Raw genomic sequence first — 26921 nt, forward strand, 5'->3', positions numbered from 1 at the left:
TCATTTCCAGTCTCAATTTATTGCAGAAATACAGAAACAGAAAAACATAAAGGTAAACAATAATCAAGGATCATCTTATACCTTGGTACGTGGTGTATATAATATCCTCCAGTTATTTTGACATTAACTATATCAGGGATGTCAAACTTGCATCATCATGGAGTCATCACACGATGTATCATGACTTTTCCCCTTCACTAAATGGCATGGGCATAGCTAGCGCATGATGCATCTGGCCTGCAGGCTGCAGTTTTGACATCTCTGAACCATATCTAGGCTATTGTAATATAAGATAAATAGACACACAAGATGCCAACACAGTAAAAGCAAGTTATACTAAAATTGATCTTCATTATTTTGTTTCCCTGATGCATTGAGAGCAGCTTCAATTTCCTCCAACACTGGTACATATCCTGCATAGTTGTTAGTCTCTATAGAATTTAATTTCTTTTGATAATCCACTGGCAATTCATTCTGTTTTGCACCCATACAGATGACCTATAAGGACAAAAATAGAAAGGTTCCACCATTAGATTTATGTTACTTAGACAAATAAATGGAATAAGGGTGAAGAAATAAATTATAGCTGATTGAAACAAACCTCACTTTAAATAGTGGGCAAGAGCCAGCTGGTTGCATTCATTAGCTCCATCAAGAAGTCAATATAAATCATTCTTGGTATTGATATAAGTTGAGCAACACAGATACAAAAGCACTTACAGTCCATTGCATAACATCTACTGAATTTCAAATTTAAAAAGTATTTAAAAAATAATAAAATTCCAATTTCACGAGATAACCACTTATTTATTGTTATTACAACCACTTATTCTCTAAAACAGGGGTGTCAAACTCAATTTCACTGAGGGCCACATCACAGTTGTGTCTGAATTCAGAGGACCAAGGAGCATGACCAGGGATAGGCGCAGTCATGATGGGTATGTTGGGGACACCTGTGGCGGCCAAGTGCTAAGGCATGACTTCCCTGAGACCATATCTGTTAGATAGGCACAAAAGGCGAGCGGAGACGTGAGGCGATTCAACAGACTTTTATTAACACAGACAAAGTATTTTCAGGAGAGAAGCGCGCTGGGCTAGTCTGACAGCTATTTATGTGAAGCTGTCAGACGAGCCAGCCAATCCACACACCGGATTTTCCCCGCTCTCAGCCAGGTCGCGTCTTATCCAATCAGACGCGACCTGGCTGTTGCTACCGCAGATGCTGGCTGTCAGGGGGAAATCCCTGACGTCATCTGCGAGGATATAACACCCCTTCCCCCCCCCAGTGAGTGCGCATGTGCGGACGTCGCACAGACGTACTCACGCAAATAGGCTGGGCGGCGCCGGACCCGCCCAGAGCGCCTCAGTACAGCAGAAGACGCCGAAGGAGAAGGAGGTGCCCGTGGTAGCTCCTCCTGTGAGGGAGTGACGCTCCTAGCGCCATCTTGTGGGCCTACCTTGGGAGGTGAACTACAAGTATCAGGTAGGCAGGGCCGAGGGGGCGCGGCCGTAGGCGGGCTTGAGCAGGGAACAACAGGGTAGGCCTGGCCTGACTCGGGGAAGGCCAAAGGGAAACAGGGAGGAGTTTGCCAAATGGGCGGAACAGCCCCAACACTGGACAGCCGGGAGGCGGCGTCCATAACTGGAACGGCCCAGGGCAGCTGGACTGGGTCAACCGGTTCTGGTGGAAGGGCACCAGGAAGCGATGCGTCGGTGGGCTCTGATGGAGCGACGACGACGGCCGACCCTGCAGGGTTGTTGTCGTTGTTGGACGGTAGGCGGCGCCTCAATTGATCCAGGTGGCGCCGCCATTCGGTCCCATCATGTAGCTGGACCCTGTAAGAACAGGGGCCGGTTATGGAGGTGACTGTGGCAGGCACCCACCTGACAGCCCCTGAGAAGGCCTGAGCCCACACTAAATCTCCCACTGCGAAAACACGGGAAGGGGGCCCCAGGTTGCCAGGCTGTTCCTTTGAATAGAGCGGGTGCAGCCTATCCAAAGCGGTCCACAGGCGCCGGCCCATCGGCAGCTCGGCTGGAGACTTCCCGGACAGGGGGCAAGGAGTGGCATGCTGTACCAAAAGGTAAGCAGCCACCCTTGATTGCCAGTCCGCCCCATCCATCCTGCCCAACGCCTCCTTGGCCGAGCGGACCGCCCGTTCCGCCCGGCCATTACTAGCAGGATGGTATGGGGTGACCGGGGCATGGCGGATGCCCTGAGAGGCCAGGAACAACTGGAAAGCGGTGGACGCGAATTGCGGCCCGTTTTCAGAGACAACGACGTCCGGCAAGCCGTGGGTGGCGAAAAGCCTAGTCAGTTCTCTGACCGTGGCCTCGGCTGTGGTGGACCTCATGAGAATGAGCTCCAGCCAGCGCGAATAGGCGTCCACCACTATCATGAAGACCTGGCCTCTGAAAGGGCCCGCAAAATCAACGTGTAGGCGGGACCAAGGCCCACGGGGCAGTTCCCATTCCCGCGGTGTGGCCGCCGGTGGCGCTGGTTGGGAAAGTTGGCAGGGGGAGCAGCCGGCCACCCAAGCGGCTATCTCGTCGTCCATGCGGGGCCACCACACATAGCTGCGCGCCAGGCCTTTCATGCGCACTATGCCTGGGTGGCCCTCATGAAGGCGAGACAGCACCTGGTTGCGCAGGCTGGGTGGAATGACCACCCTGTCACCCCACAGGAGGCACCCACTGTGGAGTGACAGCTCCAGCTGCCTGGCCTTGAAAGGGCGAAGGTGCACAGGCACCAGCCCTTCAGGCCAGCCCCTCTGGACCCAAAGCATGACCTGGGACAGGTCAGGGTCAGCCCTAGATTTTGCGGCCACATCTCCGGAAGAGAGTGGCAGAGCCAAATCTGCTATGGCCAAAACCGACAGGCAGGGCACTGTCGGAGGGTCAGAAACGGGAAGGGGGCAGCGGCTTAGGGCATCGGCGTGCCCTATGTGCTTGCCCGGACGGTAGAGCAGAATGTAGCTGTAAGCAGCTAGGAACTCTGTCCACCTAGTCATGCGAGGTGAAAGGATGGGAGGGGTCGGCTTGTTACCAGCCAAAAGCCCAAGGAGTGGCTTATGGTCGGTGAACAAAGTAAAATGCCGCCCATATAGGTAATCGTGAAACCTCTTAATCCCTGACACTGCAGCCAGAGCCTCCTTGTCAATCTGGCTGTAGTTGCGTTCCGCAGATGTCAGTGTCCGGGAATAAAAGGCAATGGGGCCTCCGAGCCATTGGGCAGCACATGGCTCAGGACCGCCCCCAAACCCACGGGGGAGGCGTCACAGGCAAGAGTCAAAGGCAGCTTGTCCGAATATTGGACGAGGACTGCCTCTGACGTCAGCATGTCTTTGACAGCCGCGAACGCATGCGCTTTGCGGCTGCCCCAGCGCCAGGCTGCTGATCGGTCGAGTAACCGATGCAGCGGCTCGGCTAGTGACGCCTTATGTGGTAAAAATGGCGCGTAAAAATTTAGTAAGCCAAGGAACGCCTGCAGCTCCGTCTTGGAGGCAGGCGTGGGGGCGTTCCTGATGGCTGCTACTTTAGAGGGGGTGGGGTGAATTCCCTGGGCATCAATGGTGAAGCCCAGGAAATCCACCCGCGGCACAGCAAATGAACATTTGCTGCGCTTCAATTTTAAGCCCGCGCCCCTGAAACGTTCGAGGACCTTCTCAAGTATTTCGATGAGGCCTGATCGGCTGCCAGCTGCGATCAGAACGTCATCGAAATACAGAACCACGCCAGGGAGCCCATGGAGCAGATGCTCCATAAGGCTCTGGAAGATCCCCGGGGCAACGGAAACGCCGAATTGCAAGCGGCGGCAGCGGAAAGCTCCTCGGTGGGTGACGATGGTCTGTGCAGCCGCCGCCTCGTCATCCACCGGGAGCTGCTGGTAGGCCTGCGCCATATCCAGTTTCGCAAAGATGCAGCCTTGTCCTAAAGAGTGGAGCAAGTGCTGCACTAGCGGAACTGGATAGGGGTTCGCCTGGAGGGCAAGGTTAATGGTGGATTTAAAGTCCGCGCAGAGGCGAATAGAACCATCCGCCTTGACCGGGATGACCAAAGGGGTCTCCCACTTGGAGTAATCCACAGGCTCCAAGACTCCCTGCGCGATGAGCTTGTCCAGCTCCGCATCAACCTTGGCCCTCAAGGCGAAAGGCACCCTACGGGCCTTCAGCCTAATGGGGGCAACCTGGGGATCTAGATTGAGGGAGATGGGAGTTCCTTTATAAGCCCCCAGCTGCCCATCAAAAACGTCAGAAAACCTTGTCAGTACGTCGGCCACGTCGGGAGGCGTGGCCACTACTTGCCGTACCCCGTGCACTGACAAACCTAGTGCCGGGAACCAGTCCAGGCCCAGGAGGGCTGGCAAAGGTTTCTCTACAACCAAAAGGGGGAGGCACCCCGCAAAGTCCCCATACTCCACCCGCACCAGGTGACAACCCAGGGTAGGAATCATAGTCCCCTGGTAGTCCCGAAGGGTTGCGTCTGGGGAGGAGAGTTGGGTCTTGGGAATGCCTGGGCAGAGGCGAGAGAACTCTGCCCACGATAGGAGTGATTGGGATGACCCCGAGTCCACTTCCATGGTGCAGGGGGAGCCTTCAATTAGGAGCGACGCCTTGATGTGATCCGCACCTGCACCAGTGTGGAAGGCCGACTCCACAGGGCTGGCGTGCTGGTCAGCTTCCACGGCATAGCAGCCTCCGCGGGATGGCTGCGGCTGCTGTCGTCCGGATCAGGTCGCATGTCTCGGCTTAGCGGCTGCTGTAGTCGAAGAGTCGTCTCGGCGCTGAGGCAAGGGAAACTGAGCTCTGCAGACCTGGGCCAGATGCCCCTTTTTGAGGCAGCGGTGACACACGGTGGCCTTGAAGGGGCAACCTGAGCGATCGTTGTTGCCTCCGCAGCCCAGGCAGGCGGTCGTGGCTTCTCGGGCTCGCTGAGGGGCGCATCTTCGGGCCGACTGGCAGATGCGGGCCACTGCTCCTTCCTCAGATAGTCGGCCGGTAGAGGAACCAGCTCGTCCACTAGACAAGTGCGGCCGGGCGGAGGCGGCAGGTTGAACATCTCCGCCATCGACTTGTCAGATAGTTCAGCCGCCCTCGCTTGTTCAATGGCCCCGGTGAGCGTGATGTCCGCTTGGGACAGAAGCCGCCGGCGAAGGCGTAAGTCTTTGACGCCGCTGACAAATTGTTCAGTGAGGTTGCGGTCCAGATCTGCGAACTCACACCTCATTGCCGCTGTGCGAAGCGACTGGAGGAACTGGCTCACAGATTCCTCCGGCTTCTGCACACAGCGTCTGAAGGCATAATGCCTCGCTACCCAGGATGGGGTCGGGGCATAGTGGCGCTGTAGGCACTCCGTCAGAGTGGCCCAGTCCAGTGAGTGGACCGGTTGCGGAGCTGCAAGGGAGCGAGCGGTGCTGAACATCGGCGTGCCGCAACAGCTCAGGAAAAAACTACATTTTTCGTCGTCCGGCACATCGCGTCTGCCGTTGGCGATCAGGTAGCACTCGAAGCGCTCCAGGAACGCTTCCCAGGTTTCGCCGTCGCAGCCGAAGGGGACGAACGTTGGCATCGCCGACATGGTCTCCTCAGAATTTCGGACAGTTAGGCAGTAACGAAAAAAAAAAAAAGAATCGCTGGGTAGGTTGTGCCGAGGTGGTAACGTGCGGTGGGTCAGCGGCAGCCGGATCCCACCCTCGTCGCCAGTGTTAGATAGGCACAAAAGGCGAGCGGAGACGTGAGGCGATTCAACAGACTTTTATTAACACAGACAACTGTCAAAGTATTTACAGGAGAGAAGCGCGCTGGGCTAGTCTGACAGCTATTTATGTGAAGCTGTCAGACGAGCCAGCCAATCCGCACACCGGATTTTCCCCGCTCTCAGCCAGGTCGCGTCTTATCCAATCAGACGCGACCTGGCTGTTGCTACCGCAGATGCCGGCTGTCAGGGGGAAATCCCTGACGTCATCTGCGAGGATATAACAATATCTCACTATCATTATAATCTCATCCCTTCCTCCTTCCCTCTTTCCTTCCTCCCCTCTTTGTTCTCCTTTTTTCTTCCTTCCCCTCTTTCCTTATTTTTCCTTCCTCGTTCTTTTTCCATCTTTCCTTCTTTTTCTTTGTCTCTCCTCTTTCCTCCCTCATTTCCTGTTTCTTCTTGGATACTCAAATGCAAAAGGGGAAACATTTCTCCTTTTGTTTTTAGTTTGTTTTGATAGCTCTCTGCCAGCAAAAACGAAGCCCATATCCTATTTTCGGCTGTGACGACCTCCTGCAGCACTTTGCCAATGAAAACTGCGCTCCTAGAGGCACTGCAGGCCAGACCTTTGCTGTTTCCAGGCCGGTCCCATGGGCTGGATCTAAGCACTCCATGGGCCGGATCTGCCCCCCCCCCGGGTCTTGAGTATGGTATTGCTGCTCTAAAAGGTCAAGATAGTATAAATGATCACTTCTTCACATTAGCAAAAATCTGATGAGGCCAGCAGTTTCATCAAAAGATGAGTGGCTCAAAAGATAAGTGGCAAGTCAGAATTTAATGATGAATTCCACAAGGATCATGCCAGGGGACTCCTAGGCAAACCTTAAGTGTGGCATTCATTAGCTGCCTTCATGTACATATTTGGCAACAGCTCTGTAATATATCTTAAGCCTTTTTTTAAAAAAGCTTTGTCTGATTTTAAAGGAGGACAGTGGGTGGCAAGGGACTCAAGTAACTGAAAATTTAGGTGTATACTCTGGGGGGGGGGGAAACCCAGACATATTATAAGCTTGGTAAGAAAATCCTTGCTGATGTGGAAGAACATAAATGATTTCTATTTTATATACTTCACAGTTCAGTAGCTGAATGATGGGAAAAAGGACAAATTGCTACAGAGATAAAATTGTGGTTAAATATTAGAATGTAAAAGAATGTTTCTGTTGGTCCAATACTATGGGAAGCACATATAGACTCATGCATGTTTCAGGATAAGAGAACAGCCTCTGTTAGCATAATGTAGAAAGAGTCAAAATGCAAGGATCAGGACATAAATGTCTTGGCATGAAGCTAATCTGTAATTACCACATTGGAGCTTGCCATTAATTGCCAATAAAACTATTCCAGACATGCAGTAACATTAAATTTCATAGCAGGTTATACAACCTGAACTGTTTACATTACAACACACAAATATAAATGTTGGCAGATTATCTCTACAAATATTTGGACAAGGCCTCTTTGTCATCATTTCTCTGGGTAAAAAAAACAGCAGTAGAGAAAAATATAAAAGATTGATTTTTCTTCAACTTTTGCTTTGCAGATCAGAATCTGGGAAAACCCAACATTTCCATTCCATTCCCCAGTATAGGCTGGAAGGAATTTCAGGGTCGACTTATTTGAAAATATAAATGAAGAGTTCTCAACCATTACTTTCATTTCTTACTACCACACATATACAGGTAATCCTTGACTTACAACTACAATTGAGCTCAAAATATCTGCTGCTAAGCAAAAGATTTGTTACGTGGATTTTGCCCTATTTTACAACTTTTCTTATCAGTTAAGTGAATCACTGCAGTGGTTAAGTTATTAAGTGAATCTGGCTTCCCTATTGATTTTGCTTATCAGAAGGTCACAAAAGGTAATCACATGACCCCAGGACACTGCAACTGTCATAAATATCATATAAACAGTTGCCAAGTGTCTGCATTTTGATCACATGACTTTAGTGTGGGTGTCGGCGACCTGCGGCTCCAGAGCCGCATGTAACTCTTTGACCCCTCTCCTGCGACTCCCTGCCAACCCAGTCGTGCAGCCTGTTCTCTGCCCCGAAAAGATGCAAGCCTCCCCGCAGAGCCTAACATTTTCTCTGCACTGCCTGCAACTGGCTGCTTTTTTGCGATTCCACTCCTTTACAGACAGCTCAGCACCAGCCGTGGTCCCCTTCATGTAGGCTCAGGAAGGAGGGGAATGGGGAAGAGCAGCCACTGCCACCGGATGCAGGGAGGGAAGAGTTCTGGCTCTCCTGTGCAGTGCAGCCGGCTACACACCTGAGTGTGCAGTGGTGGCAGTGGGATGAGTTGCTGTTGCCACCGCCACCATAATCCAAGCCCAGGAGGGCATCCTGCTTGTGTGCATGAGAGAGAGGGGGGAGAAGAGAGGGAGAGAGAGAGAGAGAGAGAGATGAGAGAGAGAAAAGGGGAGAGAAAGAGAGAAAGAAATGAGAAAATGACGGAGGGAGAGAATAAGCGGGAAGAAAAAAGAAACAAATGAGACAGAAGGGAAAGAGGGAGAGAGAATGAGAGAGAGATGGAGGGAGAGAATAAGAGAGAGAAAAGTGGGAAACAAAACAGAGGGAGAAGGGGAGAGAAAGAGAGAGGGGGAGAGGAAAAGGAGAGAAAAGCAGCAATTAGAGGGAGGGAGGGGGAAAGATCCATTTCCCACAGAAAATACCAGGAGCCACAAAACCTGGGTAGGCATGGCTGGGTGTGTGTGTGTGTCATGTGGTTGGGGGGAGTGACGTTGAGTTGGCAACCCAGGTGTTTTCTTTTCTGTGGGAAACCGGACTCTGAGTGTTTAAGGTTGCAGACCCCTGGTATGTGATATTAGTGAAGTAAAACTGAGGTGAAGATAGTTTGGAAGTCTTGGTGAAGACTATGACGACTTGAAGGAGCTCAATTTACATCTTAGCTAGAAGGAATTCAGGAATTCCTAAAAGAAAACATTTAGGAATTCCTAAAAGTATTAATATTATTTTAGTACCAATGTCGGTTCTAGATCAGGCATGTCCAACTCATGGGCCAAATGCAGGCCCATAAGATAAAAAAATATTAAAAATAATAAAGGAAGTGTATTATTATATAGATTGGCTATTACATATTTCATAGCCAAACAATTCCTATTCACTCAATGTGGCCCAGGCAAACCAAAAAGTTGAAAAACTATGCTCTAGGTGGAATCATATTGCCCCTGAAGGAGCAGTGCTGTTACCTTGGGTTTGTTTTGGACATACTGGTCTTGGTAGATTTGCAGATATATGCCATGGCTAAGGAAGTTTTTGTCTCTATATTCACTTAGGCCTTAACGGTACAAAGAAGCCTTAGTTGTGGTATCTCATAAACTTTATTATCATGTGTCATGACTTCATGACTGGACTTTGTTTAAAGTACTGATTATTACCTTTAGAACATATGGTAGAGACCAGGTAAAATGAGAAGCCATTGCACTCAATAATTTGTCTGCCCTATAAGATTGGACTTGTTTAAGTTATTGTTAGAGATTGTCCTGAACAATAGTAAAGCTGGTCCTTCACTTGTGACATTCTAGAAAGTCCTAGGCACTTCTTAGTTAGGCATTAGATAGATAGTCACTAGGAAGCCATTTTTAGCCATGTTACTTTGGTCTAACAATCCTGAGTTTATATGGATTGCTTATTTTATGTATAATTATGTAGGCAATCAATTTTGGGCAGTTGGGTATTTTATAAATAAATTAGTAAAAGTTAGTGTTCCTCTCTGATCAGTTTCAGGTTCCAGTTCTAATTTCAGGTAGTAGTTTAAGAACACAATAGACTATATTTGTTCTATCATACTACTGATAAGTACAACCTGAAAATCCAGGTACTCGCGTATTAGTTGAAGACCTTAGAAACCTCCAAAGATTCTTACCAAGCTGCCATCTTATTATATGCATGACTTATAATAGTGAATATAATTAATATGTTCACTTTTCATGAATTGAGAACAAAATGAAATAGTCTTAGTGGACAATGATTAAATATGAACCAGTAGGGTGTTACAGCTGCCAAAAAAACCAATGCAGTCTGGCTGCATTAACAAAGGGGTAGAAGCAAGATCACATGAAGTGTTAGTATTACTTTATAATTACTTAGTAAAACCAAACAGACAAACCACAACAAACACCATAAAAATATCTTCCATTACAAATTGTAAAAAGTGTGTCAATTGGTTACAAAGAGCTTTTGTGCAACCCTTCCACAGTCATCGCCTACAATTCATATTGTTATATATTTTAAATCAAATATATTTATATATATATTACTATCATCATACCTCAATCTTCATAAGACTATAATTGTTTTAACGTCCCTTTATATAAAATATTCCAAAATTTAAAGCAAAACCACATGATGGCATTCCATTATCTATTTTCAATATCATCCAGCAACATTACATCTTTATAACACTTTCTAAATAAAAATTAATTATGTTTAATAACAAAGTTTCTAAACCTCCTTTCTTAATCACTGTTTACAATTTATATCCAATTTCTCTTTCATCATGTCAATACAAATATTACATTATTATCATTATCAATCATTTATTTAACAATATCCATCATCATTTTATTTTTTTTATTTTTATTTTTGGTCTTAGTTTAACTAAATGATCACCGTTAGAATTTATTCCAACGTTCCTCTTATCAAACCAATACATATGTGTACATTGTTATCATTATCAATTATTTATCTAACTATATCCATTATCACTTCATTTTTAATATAATGCTCTTTAACTAAATTTGACTAATATTTTGTTATTAGTTTTCATATCTCAACCTATGTCTTTCCAGTAATAGTGCAGTCTTATGTCTTTTGCCATTTGTGGAATTAGTCTTCTGGTTATTTCCTTAATCAAATTTGTGTGAACTTCTCTTAGCAACTTATTGCTTTTTACAAATCTTGTAAAATCTTGAAACTCTCCATCAGCTTCCTTAATCAGCTTATCTTTGGTTATCAGTAGTGCTTTTGTCAAAGTTTCTCTCCTTGAATCCATCAATTCTTCTCTTTTTCCGTCTTCTATACCTTGAAATCTGGGGTAGAGCTCCTTTCCATCTATCTTCCCTTTCCATGTTCCACTCTTTCCATCTCCAACCATACTCAGTTCTCTGTCAATATCCACAATTATCTTGCCTCTTTGTTCATTTTTCCCTTGGGTTTTTAGGACTCTAACTTCCACTTTTTCCATTTGCTGCATATCTTCAATTTTTCAATCGAATTTTACTGCATTACAATCTATATTTTCCAATCTCTTCTCAATTCTGTCTGTTGTTTCTAATAATTTTTGAATTTCAAATATAATCTGTTGTAATGTTATGGTTTCTTTTTGGCGTTGTGCCATTCTTCCAACTAGTAAACACTGCCACTCTAGTTTCAAAACAAGGTTTTGTTTTCACTTCTCTCCAGCTGCCAAAGAAGCATCCAAAGAGCACCTGTATAAACAACCCATGCTCTTCTCATCTCTTCTGTAAACACGCTGAAGCCTTTGAAGTACAAAATCAAAATAATCAAAGAGAAAAAAGAGAAAGCAATATTTCCAGGACTCAATGTCCAACCTCCAAATGGCAGTGTAACTTCTTTTCCCTCTGATGTTACTACCCTCTTTATATTCCTTTTATATCTTCTTTATATTCCAGGCTTAAAAGAAGCAAAATTCTTAAATGGAGCAAAATAAAGAGAAAAAACCCATCCAAACCAATATTGTAAAAATAAAGAAAAAGATTTAATCTATAGGTAAAAAAAAGAAATAGAAGAAAAACCAATACTTTCACTTCAAAAAGTAGGAAATATTTGCAAAACTTCCATCCATAAAAAAAGGATATCACACTGTCCAATATAGCTTAATTTCGCCACTTATTTTCTTTTCTTTGCAAGTTTAATTTAGTTTTAATTTTTTTTGGGGGGGGGCAGTCTCTTTTATAACAATAAAATTTCCTCACCAGATGGACACACTTTCTCTTTCCGCTTTCCTCCCATTGCAGAACTGTCCCAACTACAGCAGCTTTTGGCAGCGCTTTTGTCGCCGGCAAGAAGAGATTCTCTTGGATCAATCAGGGACTTTGCAATCAAAAAGATGTACTCTTCTCTGTCACCGTCTCTTCGGGACGGTTTAGGTCCAAAAGGACTGTCCAGCGGCAAAAAAAATTGACTGCAATCTCGGAGCTCCAAGATCGCATGTCGTACCGTTGCAATGTCAGCTCCTGTCCCAAGTCAACAAGATTCTTTTAAAAAATTCTGGAGGATCAATAAAAAGTACAAAGCTTCAGAAAATCCCTCCATTACAACCATGGCTACAATAAAGGGATGCAATTTTTGAAAAGCCATTAGACCAACATAATGCAAGATGCATGATGAGTCCATATGTCTGATCAATATTGCCAGTTTTCAGAGATGAAAAGTAATAAGTTTGGCTAGACCACTGTACCAGCAATAAACTCCAGTGTAACATGCAAACAGAAACACCTTATTTCAATGCAGCAAATATTTCATAGTTATGTGCCAACGAGAGAAAAAGAGAAAGATAGGGGCTTAAGAGAATCTATAGTAAACATGAAGAAGTCTTTTATAATTTATTCTGAGTAAAAGTCCTACACAGTAGAAAATTCAGCTATGGTGCCAAAGTAAACTGTATTGCAAAGCTTTATTGCTTGCAGTAAAATTTATTATTGATCAATATGCCCAGCTATGCACATATAATTATTAATATACACTTGATAATTATCTCATAAATCAAATATATTCACATATTTGTTAACTGTAACAGTGTTGAAATTAGTTTTATCTTTTACATGAAACCAATTACTTTTTTCTTAGGTTCCTTCTATTACCTTAAATTATACATGTTCCAGAATAGATAATGAACTTTCAGTGGGAAATGAATCCTTAGTGCATAGAATTGCAAAAGGCAATATGGTACCTTCTTATATTGTGGAGAAGGAAGATCAAGGACATAGTCATTCATCTGATAACTACGACATTTAACTATTTTCCCATCCTGAATCCGAACTGTTACTTCAATTGGAATATAAATGCCATTTTCTACTCCTTCTTGTCTGAAACGGAGAAAGAAATGCAACAGCAAGTAAATAATTAAAGTAAGAGCAAATATATATATATCCCCTGGAAACAGCTATTTATTCGGCAAATAATTAAGTAACATCCCTTTGTAAGTAATTTAAAAGATTACTCTTTTCAATCATTCTTGAAACTCAATATGCAAACAGTGTCCAATTTTGGATAGTTAAGGCTGCATCCAGAAAATTGTTATCTCAACTGCTAAATGAAATCCTAGTACTACATGTACATGAAAAAACAAAAGAAACACAACATCTTCAATACAGTTTTTTTTTAGAATTGTTCCTTAGAATCCTGTGACATAATAGTCCACTAAAACCCTAGCTTTTGTTCAAATGGATCAGCACTATCTTTGTGTGGTCTATGTGGGTCTACAACATAGTTAGCCCACTAGATTCTCCCCATTTTGTACTACAACTCCCAGAAGTTACAACATCAAGCCAACTGCAGAATTGTGGAAGTTATAACCAACCTGGCATTTTCTCCTTCTAGAAGCTTGCAAAGTTTGCATACAACCCAATTCCAGTTAAGACAAAAAGTTCACATAAATTAATTTCAAAATGTCACAAGGCAGTATTAATTAAATACCAACTTGATCAAAGGACAGCAATATTTTCTTCTGTCATTTTCTGTTATTTGTAGTCCATCCAACCATACCTCCTAGCATGCTTTCAAAATGAATTAAATAAAGTTTAGAACTGAGAAGATCCACATGCAGTTCTACCACTACCATTACTACTCTGCCACAGAAAGTCATCAGATGAAATGGAATTATTCTTCAAAGTGAATAGAAAAGAAGAGAACTCATTATAAAATGTATGGGATACAGCCAAAGCATATGTTAGGGAGTTAGCTATAACCTATACAGTAAGGAAAAACAACAAGAAGAAACAAGATCAACAGACACTAGAATAAGAGTATATAAAAGACTTACAAAGCTGACTTACAAAAAGAACCACAGAAAAGAAATTTAAAAATTCAAATGGAAACAATAAAACATAAATTAAACTTAATAGAAAAAGAACAGGCACAACAAATTAAAAGAATGAAACAAAGCTTTTTTTAAAAATGCTAATAAATCAGGAAGATGGTTAGCCTATACCAGTGGTGGGCAACCTTTTTTTTCAACTGAGCCAAATCTCGCCAAAACCACGATTGAAATTTATTTGGAGAGCCGCATTTTTAAAATGTCTCTCTCTCCCTCCCTCCCTCTCTGTCTCCCTCTGTCATTTTCTCTGGGTGTCTATCTGTCTGTCTCTCTCTCTGTATCTCTGTCTCTCTCTCCTCCTTCCCCCATCTCTGTCACTCTCTGTGTGTGTGTCTGTCTCTGTCTCTCCCTCTGTCTCTCTCCCCTCCCTTCCTCTCTCTCTGTCACTCTGTGTATGTGGGTGTGTCTGTCTCTCACTCATTCACTTAATCACTCACTCTGTGTGTGTCTCTCTCTCTGTCTGTCTATCTTTCTCTCCCTCCCTCCCACTCTCTCTCTCTCTCTCTCTCTCTCTCTGTGTGTGTCTGTCAGTCTCTCTCTGATTCCCTCCCTCACTCCCTCTCTCTGTTCCTCTCTCTGTCTGTCTGTCTCACTCACACACACACACACACTATGGTCAACAAGGTGACCACAGTGTGTGTGTGTGTGTGAGTGAGACAGACAGACAGAGAGAGGAACAGAGAGAGGAAGTGAGAGAGGGAATCAGAGAGAGACTGACAGAGACGAATCAGAGACGTACTTTTAACTACCTGGCAGCGGCGTTTTGCCTTGGGGGGCTCCTCAGAACTTCCCAAGACTTTGGAGGGAAGTTTACAGCCCTCCCTCGGAACGGCGGAACGCTTCGGAGGGAAGCTTCTGCAAAGGCGAGTGACAACAAGTCTCCCAGACTTTAATTTGCCGAGCTGTGCGCACGTGCCTGTTTTCCACGGCGTGGAGCAGCGGCGAGATTCTGCGTGGCGAGCGATGATTCCAGGGGCCATCCGGGAAGATGAGGAACGTGAGGGGGGACCCTGCCCCCCCACTGATGGCCCCCGGAATCATCGCTCGCCGCCCAGAATCTCGCCGCTGCTCCACGCCGTGGAAAACAGGCGCGCGCGTACAGCTCGGCAAATTACAGCCTGGGAGACTTGTCATGCCCGGGCTTTTGCAGAAGCTTCCCTCCAAAGCCCGAGAGGAGGGAGGGAAGCGGGCGCCCAGCACACAGAAGAGTCGCATTAAAATGTGCAAAGAGCCGCATTTGGCTCGCGAGCCGCGGCTTGCTGACCACTGGCCTATACCATATTTAAGACGCAGTGGAGTATAAGATGTACCCTAATTTTGGGGAAGAAAAACATGAAAAAAGTTTCTGCTTCTGCCTTGGTATTAATCAGTATTAATCTGGCTAGCGTCCTTGCAGCAAACAGCAAACAGCTTCAGCAGCCTGATTCAGCAGGAGCTGCTGATTGAACAGCCAATCAGCTGTTGCAGGCTGCAGGAGTTGAACACATTGCTGCCTGTGTGCCTCACATGTTCGGGCGGTTAAAGATGGCAGGGATCCTCACTTCCACTCAGCGTGGGGTGGGGGATGATTTTCATGGGGGCAGAAGAGGGACTTGGCTTCTCAAAAAGGCTGGCCCAGCGCTGGTGGAGCTTGGGATTGTGAAAGCCCTCTTGGAGGGACACCTGCTGAGGGGGCCCAGACCCTTTGCAGGGCTCTAGCATGACACTTGCTCTCCCCACTAGACCCCTGTGAAGGACAGCATCAAAGGCAGCATGGTGGACCATTTCTCGCCACACAGCCTTGGCTGGGCTCCATAGCATCGTTTCCTCCTGCACTCTCTCTCTCAGCCTCGCTTTGCAAAATTGGTTCCACCCTCCTGTAAAAGGGCATTTAACAATGTGTTGGTTAACATCACCTCCCACAGCCATTTCCTCCTCCCCTTAAATCCTCTCTCCTATGCATGAGCCAAATTTTTGTGGCGTAAAACTGAAAACAGGTGCTCTTGTGAGGTGGCGCAGAAACTCCTTGGAAGATGCGAAGACAAGCTTGGTGTTTCCTCCCTCCCAACCCCCTTCCTCCCTCCCCCCCTTTTCCCCAGCCTGCCTGCAATCTTAGCTCACAGCTTCTTGGCTTTTCTTTGTTTTTCTTCCACCCGCCCCGTTCCATGAGCTGGAGCACCGAGGAGGTATGGCAGAAACCCGTGAAAGTGAAAAGTAAAAAAGCAAAACAAACAGAGAATTCCAGCCAGTAGAGGTTTGGCAGCAGAGATGCTGAGGAACAGGAGGGTGCAAAATCGAAGGAAAGAGAGGAGGAGCCGAAGTCGTGGCTACTGAGTGGTCCAAACGGACCTAAACCGTCCCGCAGAAATGGTGAACAGGAAGAATACGAAACATTTTTTTCACTGATTATCCTGGCTTGGCACCTTAAGGTCTCACAGCTTGTTTATAGAGAGTGATAAGAAGAAAAGCACACAGAGATGACTTCCGGTCCCCAAAGACAACGGACGTTCATGTCCACTGCTCGTCTTCTCGGTGGGCTCCCTTTAAGCTTAGGGGGAACACAGGACCTAATAGGGCGGCTTGTTGGGACCCCCTGGATCGGCGGCGGCCACAGGGGGGTCTCCAGCTTTGCCCCAGGAGCCGGGGAGCGTGGGGGGTGCGCAACAGCGCGCCTTCACCGAGCGGAGCCTGGAAGGAAGCTTCCCTCAATCTCCTTTTTAACTACTTAATTGATGAACAGCAGCCTTTCTTAAACTGTGGTTTCAATCTTTTGAAGTGTTAAGACTGGAGGGGGGGTTTCACCCCCCCCCTCGGAAAAGCGGCAATGGGAAAATCCCTCTCTCTCAGAAGAGGGAGAGTTAAAAGTTACTTTCTCTTCCTTTAAGCAATGGGAGGATGATCTCTTGCTACAATTGCAAAGGAGGATTGCTGAGTTGATTCTTTTAAACTATTTTATGGAAACTTTGGACGTTGCTTTCTGATCTCCTGTGAAGGCGGAGCCAAGATGGCCAACTTCCTCCTTCTTGCACTTATGAATGAAGTTTCCCTTTTGAAAGAATTTCTGGCTTGGTACTATATCACACCCTAGAGATCTCCAGGAACCTCTCCTTGCACGTATCTCCCTTGGATTTGGAACACTTGATTTATATCACCTGGCTTGGAGCTGTATAGAGACCAACGCTCTCCTCAGGACTTGCTTGCCTTATGACTTCTCCCAGTTGCGTCTTTCCACAGACACCTTTCTTTGTGCAGACTTATAGCTATCTCTGAACTTAGTATGGGTCCTAGAAAATTACCGCCTGGTAAGCCATCTTCGGCCCCAACATCTTCTACGTCCAGCCCGGTCATCCAAAAGACACCATTGGCTTCATTTTTACCACCTAAAGCGACTGAAGAGAGCTCAAAGGAACTATCTGTTGATCAAATGTTTCAAACTATTATAAAGGGACAGGACGAACTGAAAAAACAACTGGCAGATTTAAGTGATTAGCTCAGAGAAACGCAACAACAAACAACACAAAATAAACAAAGAATAGGTGTGCTAGAGGAGGGCACGACTGGGCTGAGGGAAGAGGTTAAGACAATCCAGAAGGGGAATGTAGAATTTGAAAATCATATGATAAAGGTGGAATTTGAGAGAATGTCTTTTTTTCTTAGATTTCAAAACTTGCCAGAAACAGAGAATGAAGATCTCAAGGAGATCATGACCACAATCTTAGCAGAATATATTAAAAGAGATAAACAACAGCTATGGTGGGATATTGATTTGATCTATAGAATTAACTCAGCATACGCTAGAGCACACAACGTGCCAAGGGAAATACATGTTAAATTTCTAAGAAAGACTACAAGAGATAAGGTCTTAGGAGCTCAAAGGATGGGACCACTAAAATATAAAGACAAAGAAATAACCATTCTTAAACAGATTCCAAAGAAAGTAAGAGATAAGAGAAAGAAATATTCCTCTTTAGCAAAGAAATTATATAATAATGGAATCTGGTTTAGATGGTTATTGCCAGAAGGAATGCTGATTTTCAGGGAGGGCAGAAGAATTAGAATCAACACAGTTGTGGAGGCGGAGGCCTTTATTAAGAAACACAGTGCCCTCCTAGATGAAACAGGGGACAGTACACAAGATATGAAGGAGGGAGGGGCCGCGGCTGCAACACCCAGAAGACTCAGGTCACAAAAATGAGTTGAAACATTATTGCAATTGTTGTTATAATGTAATTCTTGGAAGTGATACAAAAGATGATTGAATATATTGATGATTGAATGTAAAAAGAAAAAGCTGCCAATGTTTATTCAAATTTTGATGGTTTTTTTCTTCTTTTTTGTAAAAGTTGTGAGATTTGGGGGGATTTCTACCTCCCGCATGATGTAGCTGTCAAAATTTTCTATACCCATTTACCCCTTTCCTTAAAACATTTATAAAAACCAATAAAAATTTTACATTAAAAAAAGAAGAAAAGCACACAGATGTTCCTTTGAAGTATAATTTTAACCAGAGAAAGGTGAAATGTTATTGTGATGCTTAATCCTGTTAAACCTTCTAAGCTAGAGCAGCAGTGTTTGTTAGTTGGAGATAATGACACAATTTCAACAGCAGAAAGAAGTTTTAAGTCTGCAAAAGATACTCTCAGAAATACAGAAATTATGAGATATACGTGGAGGATAGAGAAGAAGTTGGAGGTTTTAGTGCATCTAATAGCAAAATATGATGAAGAAGTTGAAGATGCTAGTCAAATGGAAAAAGTGGCAGTTAAAATCCTAAAAATCGAAGAGGAAAATTAATATAAAGAAATTAAAATTGCTGATATTTATGGTGATTGGTTTGTCTCTGAAAAGGGAAAGACTGGAATACTGAAAGAGCAATTAAATGGAGGGGAAATCTACCCCAGATGGCAAGATATAGAAGAAGAGAAAACAAAAGAATTTATGGATTTAAAGAGAGAAATTTTATTAGCAATATCATTGATAACACTACCGACAATCAAAGATAAGCTGATTAAGGAAACAGAAGAAGGGCATCGAAATTACATGAGACATGTTATAAGCAAAGAGTTGCTAAAAGGAGTCCATACAAAGTTGATTAAGGAGATGATTAGAGGACTGACACCACAAATGGCAGAAGATATGAGACTGTTTTGCTACTGGAAAGATACAGGTTGATAGATGGAAGAGTATAATTTAAAACTAGCTAAACTTAGTGAAATTTAGTGACAATAGATATAGTTAAATAAATAATTGATAATAATGTATATAATGTGTAGCATTATGATAAGTAATAACTCGATTGTCAGGCCTGTAGTTATATTCTTTTTAGGATCTTTGGCCTGCCACACTTTCTTATAATTTCCTACGTGTTTTAGTAGTGTAGTAGTTGGGAGGGGGGAATAGAAAGGAGTAGGATTGTAAAAGGTATTGTTGACATTCTTTTGTAGAAGCCAAGGTCATATTTTGTCTCCGCACCTCGACACCTGACCGGAACCAGAGGGGTGTAGATGCCAGCGTGGAAGATGATGATTGGAACATGTGATGGATTTGTGGGTGTGGGGATAGATCATGAACTTTCAACTGGGTGGATTTCCAGGATGTACATCAGAGTTGGAATTTTTCCATAGAGGTGCTAAATTTCCTGTAGAATAAATTGGACCTTTAAGGATGTTTTGCCTTGGACAATGATTTATTTCTGCATGGTATTTAGAACCCTAACATCGATATGAATATTGAATGGTACCCATGAAAGGAAGATTAGAAACCACTTTGGATTATATATAAAAGTTAACAAAAAAAGAATTAAGTTAGATTCAGTTAAATATTGATTATTAGGGGGGGAAATGATATAATGCAGGATAGTCAAATAAAGGAGGGATAATGATAATATGTATGGGTACAACATAAGGAAATGGGATGTAAATTGTAAACAGTGACTTGGAAAGAAGGATTAGAAAACTTTGTTATTAAATATTATGGATGGTTAACTAGAATAGGACATAAGGATTTAGTGTCATTGGATGATTTTAGAAATAGTAAATGAAATGCCAGTATGTAGTTATGTATTAAATCTTGGTATATTTTATGATGAAGGATGTTTAAACAATTATAGTCAAATGAAAATGGAGGTATGATGACAGTAACGTATAAATATCTGAGTTAAAATACTTGAGTTAATATGAATTATGCTTGATGACTGTGGAAGAGATGCACGAAAGTCTTTTGTAACCAACTGATACACTTTCTGCAGTATGTAAAGAAGGAAGATTTTATGTGTTTTATGAAAATAAAAAAATAAAAAAACTTTTATTAAAAAAAATTGAGAGGAAGAAAGTAGCAGTTTTCCACCCAAAGGGGCTCCTTTTCCCCACCCCTTTCCCTGGGTTTGTGGGGGGAATATCTAGTCTCTAACGCTGACAGGTGCTCCTTCGAGCTCACTGCGAGCTCTCTCGCCCCCTTCATTTCTCCCCCCTGCTTTCATGAGGATTGTGGCGCCAATGGGAAGCTGATCATGCTTTGAAACTTAGGAGAGGAAGAGGGAGACAGGTGGCAGTGCAGCAATCTCAGCTGCCTGGAACTGCCCAAGAAGGGGCAGGTAAAGCAGGTACTGCATGGGAGGTGTAAGGCAAGGCAGTTTGCTGCTCGGCCTCCCTCTTCTCCAGACGATCCAGATGCAGGGCAGTTGGCTTCTGCTCCTGGCTTGGGAGACAGATCTGGCCAGGAGGAAAGAGAAGGTTGAGAAGGAGGAGGAGGGTATGCTCTTTTTCCTCCCTATTCCAAAAATGGGGCATGCAGAATCAGCCTCAAACCGAGGTAGTAAAAGCGCAGGGGCTTGCTGGGAATGGGAGATGGATCTGGCCAGGAGGAACACATGCCCTATTTTTGCAATCGGGGAGGAAAAAGAGTGTTTCAGCCAGCAGGAATTGCAGATCCGTCTCCTAGGCCAGGACCAGAAGCCAACCGGCCTCCACCTGGTTGTCTAGAGAAGGGGCAGCCAGAGTGGTGAGCTGCCTTGTCTCAGCACTTGCTTCACCTGCCCCTTCTCCAGATGACCCAGGCTACATTCGGAGTATAAGACGCATCCAGATTTTCACCCTCTTTTGGGGGGGGAAAGGTGCATCTTATACACTGAAAAATATGGTAAGTTGAAAAAGGAAAAAGAGAAGAAATTGATAAATAAATTGCAAGGTGAGAAGGGAGACCTACAATATCATAATGAGAGTAAAAAGAAAATAATTCAGGAGTTTTACAGAAAATTATATGTTCAAAAAAAAGTGTCAGAGGAAAAAATATTGCAATATTTGGGAAAAGCAGAATTACCAAAGATACATGAAATGGTGGAAACTACCATATTTTTCAGAGTATAATACACACCGGAATATAAGACGCACCAGAGTATAAGATGCACCAAGGTTTTGAAGAGGCAAATTTAAAATAAAAGAGTTTTTGCACTCTGCAAACCTCCCAAAAATGGCCCATTTTTCGTGAAAACTGGCTTGTTTTCTTTTTTTAAAAGGCATGAATAGCCCTTAGCCCTTGTAAAGTGCTCGGGGGGGGGGGGGAAACGAGCAAAAAATGGCCCGTTTTTCACAAAAAATGGGCCCGTTTTTTGAAAAAAAAGGCATGGATAGCCTTTAGAAAGCTTATAGAGTGCTCCTGGCCCTTTTTTTGCTCATTTATGCCCCGCCCCCAGCTCACAGGAGCTCTCTGAGAGCCTCCTCAAAGCTATGCACAGCCATTTTGGTGAAGGGGCAGGGTTTCAGGAGGCAAAAAATGCTGTATTCAGTGTATAAGATGCACCCAGATTTTCAGCCTCTTTTTTGAGGGAAAAAGATGCGTCTTAAACTCTGAAAATACGGTATGTATTTTAAAGAAGAAAAAAAAAGGTAGAAATAATTTTTTTAAAAAAGATGACAACTTCCTGATTCTGTTAAGTTCACAACAGTAGCTGTGCAGATGAAATTGGAGGCAGAATTATTATGGATATCATGTGGAAATCTGAGAAGAATGGTGGGATATAAACAAACCAAAGCGTAGATTATTTTTCAAAATACATGGCAAACACTAGGAGTCCAAGTTCAATTTTACTGGTAAATTTGTAATAGGTATTTCATTTTGATACCAATAGAGGTAGTCCTCAACTTACAACCACAATTGAAGCCAAAATCAATGTTCCTAAGTGAAACGTTTGTCCCATTTTGACCTTTCTTGCTATAGTTGCTAAATGAATCAACTGCAGCTGTTAAGTTAGCAATATGGTTGTAAAGTGAATCTGGCTTCCCCATTGACTTTGCTTGTCAGAAGGTCACAAAAGGGGATCTCGGGACCCTGAGACACTGCAATTGTCATAAATATGAGTCAGTTGCCAAACGTCTGAATTCTGATCACATGACCGTGGGGATGCTGCAATGGTCTAAGCATGAAAATGGTCCTAAACTGCTTTTTCAGTGGTGTTGTAACTTCAAACAGTCACTAAATGAACTTTTATAAGTTGAGGACTATGATACCTGTACTGGGAACCTCTATAATTAAAGGATTTTTTTTTAGTTTGGACAAATCTTGAGAAGTAAACAACAAAAATCCAGAATAAGATTTTAACAATATAAACTGTGCATACATTGATAGACAAGGAAAGAACTGTATGTAACACACCTATCCAGAGAATATAAATCACTAGTATTCATTTTCCATATTATCCCCCATACTTCTTCACCAGGGCTATAGACAATAGTAGCTGTACCTCCTTTCCACTGAAGACTTGGTTTCCCTTGATGAGAGCCAAAAGCAAGTTTATAATCCTGTGAATTAAAACAGGAAGGTCAGTAATATCCAGTTTTAAGTTTCTTGCTTTCCTATAATATAGTGAATGAAACATTTAGAAAAACAAAAGAAGCACATACCTGATTAAAATTCCATTTACAGAAAATTTTAATTAGAAATGAGATCAGGAATAAAACAGCCACAATGAGCCACATTTCTATTGTTGGAAATAGACTTGAAAGGTGTTTTGAATACTTGCAACAACAAACAACTAATTGGGCAATTAACTGGCTTTGAAACATTAGGGATAAATATTGCTAAACTTTTTCTCCCTGTAAAAATAATCAAAGAAACAAACTCAACAGAGACTGAAGTAAACATTCAACATACATCCCTTGTATTATATAGTTACAACTTTAAGTATTACTAACTTACTTACTAATATTTGTTTCTACTAGGAAAGGAGTCAAAGATAGTACAAACCAGTAATTGTGCTATGGTAAGGAAAACCACAGAAGAGTTTCTTAACATTATTCTTTCCCGCAACAAGTTACTACCATAGGCAAAATAGAGGAAATGTTCACTTCCACAGTTTTGCAGTTCCAAATCTCCACCAGTTCCAGTACGGTTGATAAAGGCTTCCATCTTTTTAAACTGAACCAAAGAAAATATTAGACATTTACTCTATACAAATTAATCAATCATAGAAATATGGAATATCAATGAATTTTCTTACATTTGAACCTGCAAATAATACATCTATTTTCTCCACCTTTCGATAGTTGTTTGTAAAGCCTATAATCATTAGTCTGAGAACTATGAGATATTGTCAGCACTGTTCCCTCTAAGCTGCGCAGCTGCGTGGCCGCGCAGGTGGCAAGAAAACACTGTGCAGCAGTTTCCAACTGCCGCGCAGTGATTTCTACTGTCACAGGCGCCGGAGGTCCTTTGCAGACGGCTAGAACTGGCCGCCCGCAAAGGACCTCCCCGGACTTGTTTTGATGAGCGGGGGGGGGGGGCGACTGAGTTCAGCAAAGCAAGCCCAGGGAGGTCCTTTGTTGCCGGCCAATCCTAGCTGCTTGCGCCCGGGGCTGCAGCTAAAGTAAACCCCCAAAGCCCCTGCCGCTACCGGAATATCTGCTGCCGCCTCCTCCTCCTCTAACAGCACCACCACATTTGCTGCCCGACGCTGCGGCCAAGCTGAAAGCCGCCAAAGCTCCCGCCAGTGCCCCCGCCCATTGCAGCAGCGCCTCCCCCTCCGTTCGGAGCACCTGAGCTGGGCCCCGCGTTACCCCTGCCCCCTCCTCCTCTGCTGTGCTTTTGAGGAGCCATGAGGCCGCGGGAGCCAGTAGGAAGGTGGCGGAGGGGGGCGGGAGCAGGGGGGAAAAGGCCTCATGGCTTCTCAAAAGCACGGCGGAGGAGGAGAAGGCGGCAGGGGTAACGCGGTGCCCAGCTCAGTTGCTGCGAGTGGAGGGGGACACGCCGCCGCCGCTGCCACGGGCGGGGGCGCCAGCGGGAGCTTTGCCGGCTTCACCTCAGCCGCAGTGCCGGGCAGCAAATGTGGTGGTGTTGTTGGAGGAGGAGGCAGCTGTTATTCTGGTGGCGGCAGGGGCTCGTCGGCATCTTCAGCAGCAGCCCTGCCCCCTGTGAAAAAAACCAAAGATGGAGCAGATCCACGCAGATGACGTTGCCGCAACATGACTGGAGATGGAATTCTGGGAGTTGAAGTCCACAAGTCTTCAAGCTGTCAGGTTTGAAGACCAGTGCGTTTTTTTTTCTAAAGGGTTAGTGGTGCCAGGATCTTGCAACTTGACAGCTTTAAGACTTGCATGCTTCAATGCCAGAGTTCCTGAGCCAACATGACTGGAGGAGGAATTCTGGGAGTTGAAGTCCACAAGTCTTCAAGCTGTCAGGTTTGAAGACCCCTTGGGGTTTTTTTCCCTAAAGAGTTAGGGATGCAAGGATCTTGTAACTTGACAGCTTTAAGACAATGCCAGAGTTTCTGACCCAACATTTTGGTTGCTAAGCAAGAGCGTTGTTAAGTGATACTATATAACACTTTTAATTAAGCGGGTACCTTGAAGAAACATAACTTTTGAGTTTCAAATAATACTGATTTCGTTGTTGTCTTAGGTGACACCTGTGAAAAAAATTCAGGTGCTGCTCAGGCATGAAAATGTGCTGCTCAAACACTATACTTTTCTGCTCACACTGAAAAAAATTAGAGGGAACATTGATTGTCAGCCCTCTAAGTTAGATCAAATATGGAATCCGTAGGCACCCAAGAAACCATCACTTCAAGGTACTACAGACACCTTGAAGCAATTCTTCCTTAACAGCTGTATGATATCTGTGACAGGAAACCAAGCATTTGCCCTCCCCATAACATCATTCAGGAAATAGCTCTTGGCCTAGATATTGTTTACAGTTTTTGCTGGAATTGAAATTATTTCTCTGGATGTGTGCATTGGATAGTAATCAAAACCAGAGACTAATGAGTAACTTGTAAGAAGAAAACATTACCTAATATTACTCTGTTCAGCCAGCATACAAACCTGTGATTTGTTCAACAATGATTTCTTTCTAAAAACTAAAGAAACTATTTAATAGTTTAGTATGCTTTATGAACTTTAGAAAGTCTGCCTCTTCAGTAAAAAGTCCTGAAGGCTGCAAAATATGACAAATTTCTCCCTAAATAAGATGTAACATACAATTCCAAACAACTCCATTTATATCCTGGCAATGAGACAGCTTTTTAAAAGTAGTACAAATCTTTTTCTACTGAGGTATAGCTATACTCATCCTAGGATATGTGGTCAGTTTATTAACTTGTGATATTATACTGTAATGTTTCAGGATGAAATTTAGCCCAACAAAGAATGAATTCTGTTTGGCTATGCATTTCTAAACCCAGTAACCAATTCATATCAAAGTACTAGTTCAGCTAGCTCAACTGCTAATATGACAAAGACACATCCAGAAACGTTCCTACAGGCTGCACAACAAATACAATGAAAACAAGAGTTATCTAAAGGGCAGGCCGGAAGAGGAGAGCTATGCTCCTCTGGATGCTTCTAGCTCAAGCTTCCAGTCAAGAAGCCTAAAGGTGAGGAAGTCTGGAGTCTGTATTTCACTTAACACATGTATTCCTTACCACAGATCATGTGAGCCAAAAAACAGCTAGATGGAAAGCCTCCTTCCTTTTGATTCATCAGGGCTTCCTCTATGGCACAAGCATCACTAACTACCCATGAGGTCCTCAAACAGCCCTGAATACCCACCTTTTTCCAGCTTTAGAGTGCAACTGTGCTGCCCAAGCAGTATATAGTGTAGGAATTAAGAGCTGTCTCCTTTAAGAAATTATCTTCTGGGAAATGTAGATGGAGATTGCCTTCTGGGAAATGTAGACAGAGATTGCCTTATGGGAAATGTAGTTCCATGACACGTGAGCACATCTGTGTTTCTGATTAGCCAACTCCACCAGGAAGCAATGAGTGTGCCTCCTCTCTCCACATGGGAGCAAAATCATCATCTTTTTACACCACGTGATGGGACAGATTATGGAAAGACAGACTTATCTTAAACTTGATCTGAATAAGATTCCTAAGCATGGAGTTAACTAGATTGCCCGAGCAGGACTAGAGCGCTCGAGGCAGAACTTGCATCCCAAACTCCCAAACTCCATTTGCATTTAACTGAGAAAAGCTGCCGGGATTTCCCCCACCCCTTCTTGGGGCAAAGAGGAATATCCCGTTTCAGTGAGAAAGACTGATTAACTCTCCCGAGAAGAAGGACTTTGTTGTGATTAAGAAAATGTGCTAAAGGGGTGCCAAGAGTTGCATGAGAAAAGCAGTCTCTACAACATAGCCCACTCAATTTGCTCTGAAAAGTCTGTTTTCGTTTGTGTAAGAATGCTTACAGGCTAGACTCTTTGTTTCTCCTCTGATATACTGGAAAAGCAGATTATGCAATGTTAGTAAAGCGTGTTTGCATCCTGATCTCGCAAAATAAGAGAACTGTTTGAGTGTAACAAATCTAAAAGTTTGATTCCTTTTCTTTGCAAACGTAAGAAACTCCATCGAAGCTTAACTGAAATTGCCTCATGGAAAGGTTTACATGGAAGCAGAATTTGTATAATAGAAGCAGCTCCTCTAGCCTGGCTAGGTCAATTTGCATATGAAAAGCCAGGCGCAGGCAATAGGACATTTGCTTTGGAATGCTAAAGAAGCAAGGCCACAAATTCTAACCAGCAGAAAGTCACTACTTAGATGTTTCACTTACTTATGTTTGACAACTAACTGTAAAAGGCAAATCCCTTTAACAGTACAAAGCTAACACAGCCCAAAT

At 43.9% G+C, this 26921-nt stretch overlaps 1 protein-coding gene across 3 annotated transcripts; it reads right to left on the reverse strand.

The window, feature by feature from the left end:
* Positions 1–25979, reverse strand: GGCT (gamma-glutamylcyclotransferase). 3 transcript variants are annotated; one of them, XM_081970125.1, is made up of 5 exons: positions 25856–25979; positions 23058–23228; positions 22467–22612; positions 12693–12828; positions 1–498 (listed from the first exon to the last, which is right to left on the reverse strand). In XM_081970125.1, the coding sequence occupies exons 2-5, from the start codon at positions 23217–23219 to the stop codon at positions 337–339; spliced, it is 606 nt and encodes a 201-aa protein (XP_081826251.1). In that variant the 5' UTR covers positions 23220–23228; positions 25856–25979; the 3' UTR covers positions 1–336. The 3 variants fall into 3 exon arrangements, with proteins under 3 accessions (XP_081826251.1, XP_081826252.1, XP_081826253.1); XM_081970126.1 differs by lacking the exon at positions 25856–25979 and adding an exon at positions 25729–25855; XM_081970127.1 differs by lacking the exons at positions 23058–23228; positions 25856–25979 and adding an exon at positions 23311–23397.
* Positions 25980–26921: the final 942 nt, after the last annotated feature.

Source organism: Natrix helvetica (genome assembly GCF_964273705.1).
Source record: "Natrix helvetica genome assembly, chromosome: Z".
In the NCBI taxonomy this organism is placed as follows: domain Eukaryota; kingdom Metazoa; phylum Chordata; class Lepidosauria; order Squamata; family Natricidae; genus Natrix; species Natrix helvetica.